The sequence below is a fragment of the Podarcis gaigeae genome (assembly GCF_964106915.1).
Source record: "Podarcis gaigeae genome assembly, chromosome: 11".
In the NCBI taxonomy this organism is placed as follows: domain Eukaryota; kingdom Metazoa; phylum Chordata; class Lepidosauria; order Squamata; family Lacertidae; genus Podarcis; species Podarcis gaigeae.
In genome coordinates this window covers 19,550,786-19,564,873 of record NC_139687.1, presented here as the reverse complement: position 1 = coordinate 19,564,873, position 14,088 = coordinate 19,550,786, and the positions used below count along the sequence as shown (strand labels likewise).

Below are 14,088 nucleotides of genomic sequence, written 5' to 3'. Positions count from 1 at the left end.
AGTTTATTTTCCTTCACTCCATCCATCTTCCCAGAATGAACCATGGCTGCCTAATTTCCTTCTCTACTGCACAGCTTAGTTACACAGATTGTTCCAAGTATTTCTGCAGATGAAAGGACTTAAGCGATTAGCTTCTTCTGGGATAGCCCTTTTGGGAACAAGATCAGCAAGTAAGCCAGGAGTACTGATGACATTCGCTTTGGGTATCTCTTTCTGAGCCTCTGCTTAATTCCCTATATCAGATGATTGCACAAAACATGGATGTGAAGCAACCTCAGAATAAATGTTCTTTTTCTTGTTGGGTTATCCACACACACAAACTTGACTTCTTTTTCAGTTTTTAAACTGTTGAGATTCTAAAAGAACTTCTTTTTAATCCCTGGTAGGACTGGGCAGAGCCTATGCCTTGGCGTTTGCTGAAAGAGGAGCTTCTGTGGTTGGTAAGTTATTTACTTTATTTCTTTTGCCAGCAACCTTTGTAATTTGTGATTTAAAGCGCTGCAACTTGTTCCAGCAACCTTTGCACTTCATTTAATCGTTGCGTTCCTTACTTGTGGAGATCCACTGTTAAGCTTTTCCGCTAATTTTTCTGACCTAGTTTCGATGGCAAGACAGCTAGGGGTTTTACATAATGGCATACTGGCATTTGGGTAGTACATCTTCTTGCCCACAGGCACAACGTGTTTATGGGGAATCTGGTGTTAAGTTGGAGTGGTAGCTACTTACTGGTAAGGAAATGTTTCCTGAAAACAAAAACACTTGCAGTTCCACAATGCCACATGCAATATTTTAGAAGAGTGTTGTGTGTGTGTGTGTGTGTGTGTGTGTGTGTAATTTCTTTCATGTCATGTTAATGGTGCTCATGCAACACTCCGGGACTTTAGTGATTAATTGACTTGTTTTTTCATAGTTGAGCAACAGCAGCTTCATGTGATTCATTAAAGGGAACCAAGCAGTTCCTGAGTGCGCATATATGCCATAGGTTAGGAGCATACAGGAACATACTGGAAACTCTGGATTGTGTTTAATACATTGGAGGATAAACCAAGTCATGGAAGGGTCTAAAGACAACAGCAATATAAAATGTGTGTTATAGATTAAGTCCTCTTAGTTTTCCTACATGCATGGAAATGTATGTTAATCCCCTTCTGCCCATTAAAATAACTCATTTCTAATTAGCTAACAACACTTACAAGACTTATTGAACCTTGAAATAAGCTAGGAAATGATATTGAACTAGGAAATAAAACTCACTGCATTCTGAGTAAATTAGTTCTGAGTGAAAGGCCTAGTTTTGGCCTAATAATCACTTGCGTTCCATCTTGAGTTCCTCCTTCTACTAGTTAGGGCACTTTTCAAATTGCACAACTTCTAAGTGTGTGTTGAATTTTCATGTAGGTTTACATAATTTGAAACCTTGGAATCTGGAGCAAAGCTCTTAACACATGGCCAGAGAGCTCTTTCAATGAGTAGCTGTAGTTTCCCAGGACTGCACTTACAGTAGATGCCTTTTCAATGCCTGTTTAGCAAGAACATTTTGAGCTTCGGTTTTAGCGACAATGGACAAAAGTTCACAAATTAGTGCAAAAAATAAGAAAATGCAATAGCGGGAGTGAGTTGAGCATGTTCCATTTAACACTCCACTCTCTGTGTTAAATTTAGCTCATCGTAAACTGATTTGGGTGCATAGTGGGTTGCAAATTTGCACCATGTATCATTAACCCTGATTAGGGTTTGCTTCAAACCATCGTTTATGATTTTGGTTTGGAAGACAACCATAGTTAGGCCATTTGAACATCACAGCAAACTGCAGTCAGTGCTAAACAGGAAAATGACAGGGAAGGAAAATTGGAGGAAAAGGAGGTAATGTCTGAGGGGATGGCAATTTGATCATGAATTGAGTCAGTGACAGAAGGGTTGGTGGCGCTGAATTAAGGCACGGAGAACATGTTTTTCAAATGTTTAGGTAGCTCAGAACTAAGCAGAATTTCAGGCTTCATTAGCGATGTAGCCAACAATTGCTATCCTATTTGTTAATAGCAGTGGGCAACTCTAGCAGTTTATAAATGGCAATTAGGAAAATAATATATATCACTCATATTTTTCTACCAAGCAGCTATTCTGTTTTGCAACTCGCAAATTTACAATACAATCTAAAATTCCTGTTTCGCATTGCAAACTGCATGTTGCAGCCAGGGCTTTCTTCCACTGCCACAGCTCCAACAACCAGTGCGACAAGCTGTTTAAACCAAGCAGTTGTCAAAGCAGCTACAGCACAAACTGCTCTAAAAGCTTCAGAAATGTGTGCAGTTCCTTTTAATTTTAGCTAACAGCTGCTCTGAATTACAGCTTTTATTCTGGAAGTGGTTAAAGTTGTTTGAAATGCGAGCCTTCGTCATTTTCAATGTAAGAATGTTCAAAACATACTCAAAAACAGAGGCTTTGCAGCACTGTTAGAACAGAAGCCTAGTGAACCAATCCTTAAACCCTTCTTAAGTTGGCGTCGTATTCTAACTTCTTTTGTCCTTGTGATTCTCAAGTCTTTCAGTACAAGGTTTCCACCCACTTCAGTCTAGTTTAACATGATACACTTCCAAACGATTGTTAGCCTTTGGGAAATAATCCTAGACATTTGCAGCAGAGACGACTTGGAGATCTATCGCTATTACCCCAGGTCCTGCCTTTAATGCCATATGTTTTCTGCATAACTGTCAATGTTTTATAAGTGGAAGACCAGAACACTGCAAATATATTCAGCACATAGTTTCTATATACGCATAGTTCATTTGTGAGTTGTACAAGTCTCGGTCTGATGGGACGTGAGGCCTTGCAGTACTTAAGCAAGTCTGGGACTGGTTAGTGCCTGGTTGGGTAACAGCTGGGAATCTCATGTATACAGCCTTGGGGTCAGTGATGGAAGGCAGGTGGCACCATAAACATAAAAAGGAAATAAATAAAATCCTTCAATGTGGGTTTCCAGAGATGCCAAGTATACAGACTCTATATCCATGAAGGAGCATCTCCACCCCCATGGTTCAGCCCAGACACTGAGGTTCAGCTCCGAGGGCCTTCTGTCGGTTTCTGTCAATGTAAGATTACAAGAAACCAGGCAGAAGGCCTTCTTGGTAGTGGCACCCTCCAAGTGGAATGCCCTGCCATCAGATGTCAAGGATATAAGTTACTATACAACCATTAGAAGACATCTGAAGGCAGCCCTGTATAGGGAAGTTTTTTAATGTTTCATGTTTTGCTAGGTTTTTGTATATGTTGTAAGCCGTCCAGAGTGGCTGGGGCAACCCAGTCAGATGGGTAGGGTACAAATAATAAAATTATTATTATTATTAAGATGGCTACTTGAAACTGGCACGAAACAGAAATATAATCCTTGCCTGTCAGTCCATCTGTCTATCAGCTACAGAGCTTACTGCTCTCCCTTACAATTAATCAGTACCCATTTTGACATTTGGAATGCTAATAGAGATATGCATGTTTAAGCCTCGTGCAAGCAAATAACCACCCACCCCTTCACTCCCAGTTTTTGATGTTAGAAGTATATGTAAAAATAGGAACATTCAATAAATCTATTCATTAAACAATAAAAATGGTACCCACTTATACAGTGGTGCCCCGCAAGACGAATGCCTTGCAAGACGGAAAACTCGCTAGACGAAAGAGTTTTCCGTTTTGGAGGTGCTTCGCAAAACGAATTTCCTATGGGCTTGCTTCGCAAGACGAAAATGTCTTGCGAGTTCCTGCGGGTTTTTTCCCCTCCCCCCCTTTTTCTAAGCTGCTTATCTGCTTATCCGCTAAGCCGCTAATAGCGCTAATCCGTCAATGGGCTTGCTTCGCAAGACGAAAAACCCGCTAGACGAAGAGACTCGCAGAACGGATTCTTTTTGTCTTGCGAGGCACCACTGTAATTGGTATCTTTGTGCTGTTAGGTCATAGGAAGAGTCCTTAAATGAGTTTGACTAGAGGTCTGTTCGTTGTCTCCTGTGAAGTCTCCTTTTTTAGCTTTTGCGATCTGAGCATCTATTGGAGCTTCCTCTGACACGACTTTCCTTATTTCAGCTTCAAGGCTACTGCAGAATGAATTTTGCTGTGGGGGGAAAACAGGGTGTGAAATCAAGAATTAAAACTGGCAAGGCTTCCTCTTGCAAGCTCTGTTACGGAGGACATTAAATCTTCTCGGTCTCTGGAAACCGCTTTGATTTTTTGTGTGTCATCGCATTAGAGTTGGCAGTCTCAAAGCCTTTTCTGTTCCCCTTAGTAGCGATAGCTGTGCTTTGACCAAAGGCAGTATGGTTCTGAATACCAGAATGCAGTCCTATACCCTCTTACCCACTGAAGTCAATGAGACTTGCCTCTGAGTAGACATATATAGGATTACACTGTAATTTAATTTGAGATTCAGACTTTTTTCTTCACTCTACCCCTCTCTCCTCTCCTTCTATCACAACTGAAAAGAGTGAACAATACAATCAGAACTTTAGCTTACTGTAACATTCTATAAGGGACGTGGGTGGCACCATGGGTTAAACCACAGAGCCTAGGACTTGCCAATCAGAAGGTCGGCGGTTCAAATCCCCATGACGGGGTGAGCTCCTGTTGCTCAGTCCCTGCTCCTGCCAACCTAGCAGTTCAAAAGCACGTCAAAGTGCAAGTAGATAAATAGGTACCACTCCAGTGGGAAGGTAAACGGCGTTTCCGTGCACTGCTCTGGTTTGCCAGAAGCGGCTTAGTCATGCTGGCCACATGACCTGGAAGCTGTGCGCTGGCTCCCTCGGCCAATAAAGCGAGATGAGCGCCGCAACCCCAGAGTCGTCCGTGACTGGACCTAATGGTCAGGGGTCCCTTTACCTTTTACCTAACATTCTATAGGTTTCCCTTACATTGGTTGTTTTATGCAATTCTGGCTGCTATCATCTGTGGAGATCTGCAACTCACACACCTCACTAGAGATCTCAGTCTGTGTAATTTGTCATATGCATGTGATTCCGTTTACTGTTGGATCAAAGATCAGTCTCCCTTCAGTAAATTTGTTTGCGAACACCTGGTTTAAAGTTGTGCTACTGTGCTCCACTTCTCATTGGTGAATCTGTATTCTTTATTGGTTTCTAACATGGTCCACTTGGAAGTAAGTCCTATTGAATTTAGTGGAGCTTACTCTCAGGTAAAGTAAGGTTGGGATACAGCCTTAGCCAACACTTAGGCTAGTAAAATGCCTTTAAACAGATCATGAGGTGTCTGCATAAGGATATTAATTTTATGCTATCCCCTGATTCTGTGTATTTTTCAGAACAAATTTTTATGGACACCTTTTTAATGTACTTCATTAGCCCTGAAGAATTATTGAACACAGTGGCAAATTTTAAATTGCATTATTTGGTTTGACCACATGGGGGTAATCCTGCTTCATAAATACGATATATATACATATCCACAAGCACAATTTGCTTTCCTTTTTGAGCTCCTCCAAGATGAGCTGCTTTGCATTATTATTACGTAACCTGGATTTTCTGCATGCTCTTGTTATATGTCTGAAAATATGCAAATAATCCATGCATGTTTCTTACAGTTCAAAAACGCTGAATTGCAATGATGAAAATAAAACTCTTTCTGCCTGGCTATGAAGTCTAATTAGTTGCGCTGCAGGGGAAGAAAAGAAAAAGATTTTGCAGAATAACTGCATACATCCATGATATTGGGGACTCCTGTTTTAACTACTGAGTGTGCTTTTTAAACAGAGACTGCCAATAGATGGCCTTCATAAGGTCCTGAAATACTTTCGCTCACCCTGTAAGCTCTTGTTGGGTTTCTGACAATTTTAGCTCAAAGTTTATATGTAGTCTTAGCCTACCCTGTTTGCACAGGTATCCAATTACAGAAAAGCTCACTGTGCCAGAAACATTACATTAAATGTCCCAGAGTCATCTGCTCATGATTTTTCAGTCTAGGAAGTGTTAGTTTAAATAAAGGACATGGAACCTGTGACTCTCCTGATGTTGTTCAACTCCAGTCCAATAACATCTGGAGGAACGCAAATTCCTTATCCCAGATTAAAACTTAACATTGGCAGACTAAATGCGTACTTATTCTGACCCATATACAGTGGTACCTTGGTTCTTGAACTTAATGCATTCCAGGAGTCCGTTCGACTCCTAAAACCGTTCAAAAACCAAGGCACGGCTTCTGATTGGCTGCAGGATCTTCCGGGTTTGCGGCATTCTGGAGCTGATTTGTTCGACAACTAATCCATTCGGGAACCAAGGTACCACTGTATGTTAGGTCTGGCTCACACATCTTGAGAAGTATGACTTTCTGGCATTTTTGCACAGTCGTAGTTCCCAATGGGGAGCTCACTCTTGCTTTGCTCCGACCCCTGAGCTTTTTTGTTGTTGTTTAGTCGTTTAGTTGTGTTCCACTCTTCGTGACCCCATGGACCAGAGCACACCAGGCACTCCTGTCTTCCACTGCCTCCCGCAGTTTGGTCAAACTCATGCTGGTAGCTTCGAGAACACTGTCCAACCATCTCGTCCTCTGTTGTCCCCTTCTCCTTGTGCCCCCCATCTTTCCCAACATCAGGGTCTTTTCCAGGGAGTCTTCTCTTCTCACGAGGTGGCCAAAGTATTGGAGCCTCAGCTTCACGATCTGTCCTTCCAGTGAGCACTCAGGTCTGATTTCCTTAAGAATGGATAGGTTTGATCTTCTTGCAGTCCATGGGACTCTCAAGAGTCTCCTCCAGCACCATAATTCAAAAGCATCAGTTCTTCGGTGATCAGCCTTCTTTATGGTCCAGCTCTCACTTCCATACATCACTACTGGGAAAACCATAGCTTTAACTATACGGACACAGAATGGCAACTATGCCAAGGTTTAGCTTAGAGTGTCATCTGACCCCAGAGTCATGGTCAACATACTGTAGGAGCCAATTCCTAGGGGCCCAGGTCCCTTCGACCTTCTGTAACAAAATATTTGAGGGCCCTGGGTCTCCCCAAAGTTGATGGGCATTGCCATTTAAATGCTGTAGGTTGCACCCCAACATTCGGTCAATTATGTGGGGCGGGGATTACCTCCCCCCCAATATTTTATTTAAGTTGGCACTGCTGATCTTTAAGTCTGGCCCTACCCTAAGGTGCAGCAGCTGGTCCTAATTCTCATTACAATCTTCTCTGTTTGATAACCAGTGAATGATCTCGGAGGTGACTTCAAGGGACATGGAAAGAGCTCGTCAGCTGCTGACAATGTTGTTGAAGAAATCAGAGCCAAAGGTGGAAAAGCAGTGGCCAACTATGGTATGTTTCTCTCCTCTCATCTCTATCCCGCCTCTCCCCTGCCCAAGAAAACACATGCTGACAAAGCTACTACAGTGGTGCCCCGCAAGACGAATACCTCGCAAGACGAAAAACCCGCTAAACGAAAGGGTTTTCCGTTTTTCAAGGCGCTTCGCAAGACGAATTTCCCTATGGGCTTGCTTCGCAAGACGAAAATGTCTTGCGAGTCTTGCGAGTTTTTTCCCTCCTCCCCTTTTTTCTAAGCCGCTAATAGCGCTAATCCGCTAAGCCGCTAATAGGGATGCTTCGCAAGACGAAAAAACCGCTAGACGAAGAGACTCGCGGAATGGATTATTTTTGTCTTGCGAGGCACCACTGTATTTCTAACGCTTGAAATATGTAAATCCAGGTGAGGTTCTTAGAAGGGTCTGACATTTTTGGCAAAATTATATATAATCATAAATGAAGTTTTAAATGACTATTGCACGATTAGTGGTTTCCTAGAATTTTGCTTGCCAATTGTTCCTAATCTCAGAACTGGGGGGGGAAAGTTTGGGAATTATTGTCACCCAGCTGAAAGGTTAAGAGTACCCAATATTATTGGGTCTGCTGTGACTAGGAAGTCAGAATGTGGAGCCATGAATGATAAACCCACACATTTTAGAAGGATTTGAAGTTATGCAATTCATTGTGGCTATGTAAGTGTGATTCACTTTCCAACAATTATCGTTTTTGCAGCCAGTGCTGTTCAGAAGCATGCTGTACGCTGTTGCATTAAATGAAGACGTACACGTTTAGCTTACCTGGGGCAGGTCATGAAGGCTAATATTTATGCTGAGTCCTTAAATGGTAGCTCTGTTTCTTTATTCTTTAAACATCTGTGTGCTGCTTCATTGTGATCTATCTGGTAATTTCTTAGTGGCCATGGAATGAGTGTACTGTTCTCTATTCGCAGCGCACGCCGCTGCCTTTTGAAAGTGGTTTCCAATCTTGCATTTTATAAAGGCTTAAGTCCACACACAAATGTAACACACACATGACATGCATGTATTTACCTGCAGCTCCCATCTATCTGCATAGACTATGGCAAGCACTATGAAATGCATGTGCAACTGTATGATGTAGGCTGACCCTTGTGTCAGAAGAACGTCAGAAAATAACCTGCAACGTGTCGTGAAATTTATTGATTCATGTCCTTCTAGCTTCAAGGCACAGCCAGGAACTGAAGATCATAGTCTGGTGCTTTAAATGAGCTTAGTGTTTTACCCATCTGACACATGCAATTATCCTTAGATAATAAAGCAATATGTTGCTTACTTGACTACAATTCCCATCATCCCTGACCACTGGTTCTGCTAGCTAGAGATCATGGGAGTTGTAGGCCAAAAAATATCTGAAGGACCGAGGTTGAGGAAGCCTGCTTTAGATTGTGATGTCTGAAGCCCAGGCATCGGGAGATATTTGATGCATTAAAAACCACTCAAAATGCTGCTTGTTCCCACATTTAAGCCTTTTTTTTGGTTCAGGGTCTTAAATATGTGTTACCTTCCAAGGACATGTGCTCATACAGTGGCATAGATCCAGACAACAACAGTACACATTGTGCCATATGCAAAGCAGGGTTTTTTTCCTGCTCCATACCCCCTGGTGCCTCTCTGCAAATTTACTTCTGAGAGCCAGGAGACCCCTCTGGAATGGCATGTGCCGGAGGGGCTGCAGCTGGGATGGGTATTGGCGCTTCCTGCTATGAACAAGCAGAAGTGGCTTCCACTCACCCATAGGATCCAAGCCGGTGTTTTCTTCCCCATTTCGGCTATTGGGTCTATCCACATAATGCATAATGTCTCTGGATGCAGCAGGAAGAAACCGCAGTAGCTGCAGTCGCAAGGAGTTACTGCTGTCTATGGTAATCAACTTGGTTATGCAAATGCATAGCCCAGATAGTTTGTGCGTGAGCAAAATTTGATGTGTAATGGCCTCTAGGGATCACATTCAGGTTTTCTGGTGTCCTGCTTTCCACCAGCATGGGTGTATTCTATCTAACTAGAATATTCTCATTGCTGATTGAAGTTTAAGTTCTTTTTCTATGACTTCTTTATGCAGATTCAGTGGAAGCCGGCGAGAAGCTTGTGAAAACTGCACTGGATGCTTTTGGGAGGATAGGTATGATGATTATTTTTTAATGAGACAGGGTGCTTCTGTCCTAAATGGAGGTTTAGGACAGAATTAGGGGGTTAGCTCCCACATAGCTGCCCTGATCTTTCAGATGCAGCTCATGAAAAGGCTTCTGTATCCACTTGAGTGGTGGACAGCTGCATGAAGGCATCCTTCTGTCATCAAGAGCCAACCATCCTATTGATGAGAAGAGGGAGGATTTCAGCTCACCTGGAGCACCATGTGGGCATCAGGGCATTTGAGGAGTCCTGTCCTGAAGCTACTGTGATTAGGGCAGGACTGCTAATCTCTTACTCATTAGGGCTCAGCCATGTACATTTTTGAATGTCACTATGGACGCGGGTGGCGCTGTGGGTTAAACCACAGAGCCTAGGACTTGCCGATCAGAAGGTCGGCGGTTCAAATCCCTGCGACAGGGTGAGCTCCCGTTGCTCGGTCCCTGCTCCTGCCAACCTAGCAGTTCGAAAGCACCTCAAAGTGCAAGTAGATAAATAGGTACTGCTCTGGCGGGAAGGTAAACGGCGTTCCCGTGCACTGCTCTGGTTCACCAGAAGCGGCTTAGTCATTCTGGCCACATGACCCGGAAGCTGTACACCGGCTTCCTCGGCCAATAAAGCGAGATGAGCGCCGCAACCCCAGAGTCGGCCACGACTGGACCTAATGGTCAGGGGTCCCTTTACACAGATGCATAAAATGGCAAGGCAAAGTTTTATGGCACCACTTCAAAATACGTAAGGAGTATTGAATTTGAATTAACTCTCTTTTTCACATTGCAACAGCATTATATATTCATGCTAAGTTGCCTGGCGGCCTGAACCTTGGACTTGCTGTTCTATCAAATGCTTAGGATAGCAAGCATCAGCATGTCCTTGTCCTTTGTTTGAGAGGCATTGCTTCATTTAGATATGCAAGTGCCCCTGAATTTGAATGAGGCTGTTAGGCCAGTTACGTTCCAAGAGGCACTTTTGTTTGCCCAAATTTTAGTAACTGTTCATTCATTCCAAACAAAAATGTGGGGCATTCTTTTCTCTCTTGCCAGTCTGTTACAAGTGGCTGGGGCAACCCAGTCAGATGGGCAGGATACAAATAATAAAATTATTATTATTATAGTTGTTGTTGTTGTTATACCAACCTAATGTGCTGCAGCCAGAGACTGGAGTCGCTTCCAGCCTTTAACAAGTGCAAGCATTTTGCATTCCTGAAATGTACTCTCTCTGTGTCTCAGGACTGGCCAGATTTGCTAAAGGCAAAATTTAATGCAACTCAAGTAGTAGTAAAGATTTTAGCATGCATATCAAAACTATGTATAGCGTGTATATATCTATATGACATTTTGTGTGCATTTATTTTGCAGACATACTTATCAACAATGCTGGGTAAGTAGATCTGAACGACAAAACCTTTTTCTTCTGCCACAGATTCATGACGTTGTGACTGCTGTGATGATTTTGCTTCCTTTTCTTCTATTTAGGATACTGAGGGACCGTTCATTCGCTAGAATTAGTGATGAAGACTGGGGTGAGTTGACTAAGTAACAAAGCTCAATGACATGGATCAGTGGTGGGGAACAGAATCTGGTTGGTGGGGCATATCATTATCTCCCAACACCCTCCCCCCCCCATGTTTGACAGGTAGGTGGACCAGCCACCTGTCAATCACCTGGTGCAATGGTGACATCAGGTGACCCATTTTTGCCCACATACTTTGAAATGAAACAGTGAGGCTGAAGGCACAGCCTGCAAAGTGCCAAAGGTCAGCTGATCATTGGGCATTATGAACCCCAGTGCACAGCTCTTCATAAGACCTGATAATCTTCTAGTGTTTAGCACAGAACTTTCCAGGTGTTGTTGAAATTCCTCTTTCAGCTGAGCCATATATTTACCTGCCCCACACCTGATGTCATATATGGTGTTGGGTTTGGCTGAAAAGACGTTGCAGGCCAAATGGGAAGCTTTAGTGGGCCTAATTAAACTCACAGACTGAAGGTTCAACCTGTTGGCTTAGATCCAAACTGAGGTTCCATTGATGGAGCAGAGCAGAGTTCCACTAATAGGATCCTTCTTCCAACAGAAGCTATTATGGTAGTTTTTGCAGATCTTACATTTCCTCTGTAGACCCTTTGAAAATCTGTTCTGGAGTGTTGGGGAACCTACCGTAGCTGCACAAGAGGCAGCGCAGAGGGCTAGTCAGACTCCAGGCCCTTGTTACAAAGAAAAGCGTCCATATTGCGCTTTAGAATTGACTGCCTTCACTCATTCAGGAAACACATGCATTAAACTGCTTGAATTCCTTCTAGATATAATTCACAAAGTTCACCTGAGGGGGTCTTTCCTGGTAACCCGAGCTGCATGGAACCATATGAAAAACCAGAACTTTGGCAGGTGAGTAGATTGGATTGGTCATTGAACATACTGCCGGAGGGATCCAAGACTCTGTTGAATAAATAAGAGTTAAAGTACTCTGTGGTTATGTTACCACCGGTTTCTCTGTAAAATCCATGATACTTTAATCTTAAAAAAAGAAAAGAATTCATCTTTCCTTTTAAAAAGGAAAAAGAACCCTAAGGTGGTAGACAACCTTCAAAACCATGATGTAATGGTTATTAAATATAAGCAGTAATAGTTGTTGTTGTTCAATAATACTAACAATAATCCTTAATAGCTGTAGAGCACTTGCATGTGAGGAACCTTGAACACTGGTATTATCTAGTTGTCCTCCATACAACAGCCCCCTAAGGGATAACCAACATAGTCCCTTCCAGATGTTATTGGGCTACAATTCTCATCCCTGCCCATCGGACATGCTGGTGTAGGAATGATGAAAGTCGGCAACATCTGGAGGGCACCTTCTTGGCAACCCCTGTACTAAGGTTAGCCAATATTATTGCCCCAAATAGCAAGGCAGGGGCAGGGGGCTGAGTGAGAATAAATTTGCTATGAGCAATCATGGTAACATACCCAAATGTCTCTCTTAATCACTGCCATTTCAATAGTTTGTGGGACTCTACCCTGAGATAATCAGGGTTTATTTAAGGAAATCAGCCCTGAGTGCTCACTGGAAGGACAGATCATGAAGTTGAGGCTCCAATACTTTGGCCACCTCATGAGAAGAGAAGACTCCCTGGAAAAGACCCTGATGTTGGGAAAGATGGAGGGCACAAGGAGAAGGGGACCACAGAGGACGAGATGGTTGGACAGTGTTCTCGAAACTATGAACATGAGTTTGACCAAACTGCGGGAGGCAGTGGAAGACAGGAGTGCCTGGCATGCTCTGGTCCATGGGGTCACGAAGAGTCGGACACAACTAAACATGTTTAGCGTGGAGAAGAGGAGGTTAAGGGGTGATATGATAGCCATGTTGAAATATATAAAAGGATGTCACATAGAGGAGGGAGAAAGGTTGTTTTCTGCTGCTCCAGAGAAGCGGACACGGAGCAATGGATCCAAACTACAAGAAAGAAGATTCCACCTAAACATTAGGAAGAACTTCCTGACAGTAAGAGCTGTTCGACAGTGGAATTTGCTGCCAAGGAGTGTGGTGGAGTCTCCTTCTTTGGAGGTCTTTAAGCAGAGGCTTGACAACCATATGTCAGGAGTGCTCTGATGGTGTTTCCTGCTTGGCAGGGGGTTGGACTCGATGGCCCTTGTGGTCTCTTCCAACTCTATGATTTTATGATTCTATGATTCTAAACGACTAAACAACAACAACAACAACCCTGAGATAGCAGAATATCTCCTATTTGCTAGTCACTAACTTGCACTTCCAAACCTTGCTAAATGACTTGGCTGTTCTCTTACTAGATAAGAGGGGAAATTATTTTGCCGCTATGTGAAAAGCCTGGTGCTGTTTTCTGACTTGCCCTATTACAGGATTCATCTCCCTTGCTTTTACTGGCCTAGTCCCCTTGTCCCCTTTCAAAGTGTTTTCTGCCATGACATCATATTAACAGGAATTCGCTGCATTTTGTTTTCCAGAATAATTATGACTTCCTCAGCTGCTGGGATATATGGCAACTTTGGCCAGGCAAACTACAGCGCTGCCAAACTTGGTCTTTTGGGTCTTGCGAACACACTTGCAGTCGAGGGCAGAAAGTACAACATCCATTGCAACACCATTGCTCCCACCGCAGGATCTCGGCTAACGCAGACTGTCATGCCTCAGGGTAAGCAATCTAAATATTAGCAAAGTGGATGATTTAATATCACAGAACTGCCCAGCTACTTTTCTGTTCCTGACATTTCTTCTATTTCAGGTGAGCTTTGGCTGTGTCATTAAATCACCGAAACGGTGGCAAAATTACAAAGGATCACACAGTCAAATGTTTTTCCTTTTTCCTTTTCTTTATTTGTGATGTTAGTAATATGCCACTTCTCCTCGAAGGAGCTCAAAGTGGTGTACATAATTCTCCCCATGTTATCCTCACCAAAGCCTTGTGTGGTAGGTTAGACTGTGAGTTGTTGACCAGCCCAAAGTGACCTCATGGCTGAGTGGGAATTTGAACCCAGAACGCTAACTACTGTTCCACACTCTGGTGTGTCCCTGACTACCCTGAATCAAGAGCAGACTAGAACTTCAAATTTTGAAATGTTATTTGTTTTGACTGGTCCCCAGCAAGTGCAGATGTTTTTGAAAAGAAGGA

The 14,088-nt window shown here is 43.1% G+C and overlaps 1 protein-coding gene and 1 long non-coding RNA gene across 2 annotated transcripts in view; one reads left to right on the top strand and one right to left on the bottom strand.

The window, feature by feature from the left end:
• The window catches only part of HSD17B4 (hydroxysteroid 17-beta dehydrogenase 4), a 78,538-nt gene that overhangs the window by 7,446 nt on the left and 57,004 nt on the right, over positions 1-14,088 (top strand). The window contains exons 2-8 of the mRNA XM_083702311.1: positions 387-440; positions 7,188-7,295; positions 9,378-9,437; positions 10,804-10,825; positions 10,921-10,967; positions 11,746-11,830; positions 13,424-13,611. Coding sequence (XP_083558437.1) covers positions 387-440; positions 7,188-7,295; positions 9,378-9,437; positions 10,804-10,825; positions 10,921-10,967; positions 11,746-11,830; positions 13,424-13,611 — 564 coding nt within the window. The remainder of the gene's footprint in view (positions 1-386; positions 441-7,187; positions 7,296-9,377; positions 9,438-10,803; positions 10,826-10,920; positions 10,968-11,745; positions 11,831-13,423; positions 13,612-14,088) is intronic.
• Positions 1-14,088, bottom strand: part of LOC310827006 — a 104,862-nt gene that overhangs the window by 33,771 nt on the left and 57,003 nt on the right. The window lies entirely within an intron of this gene.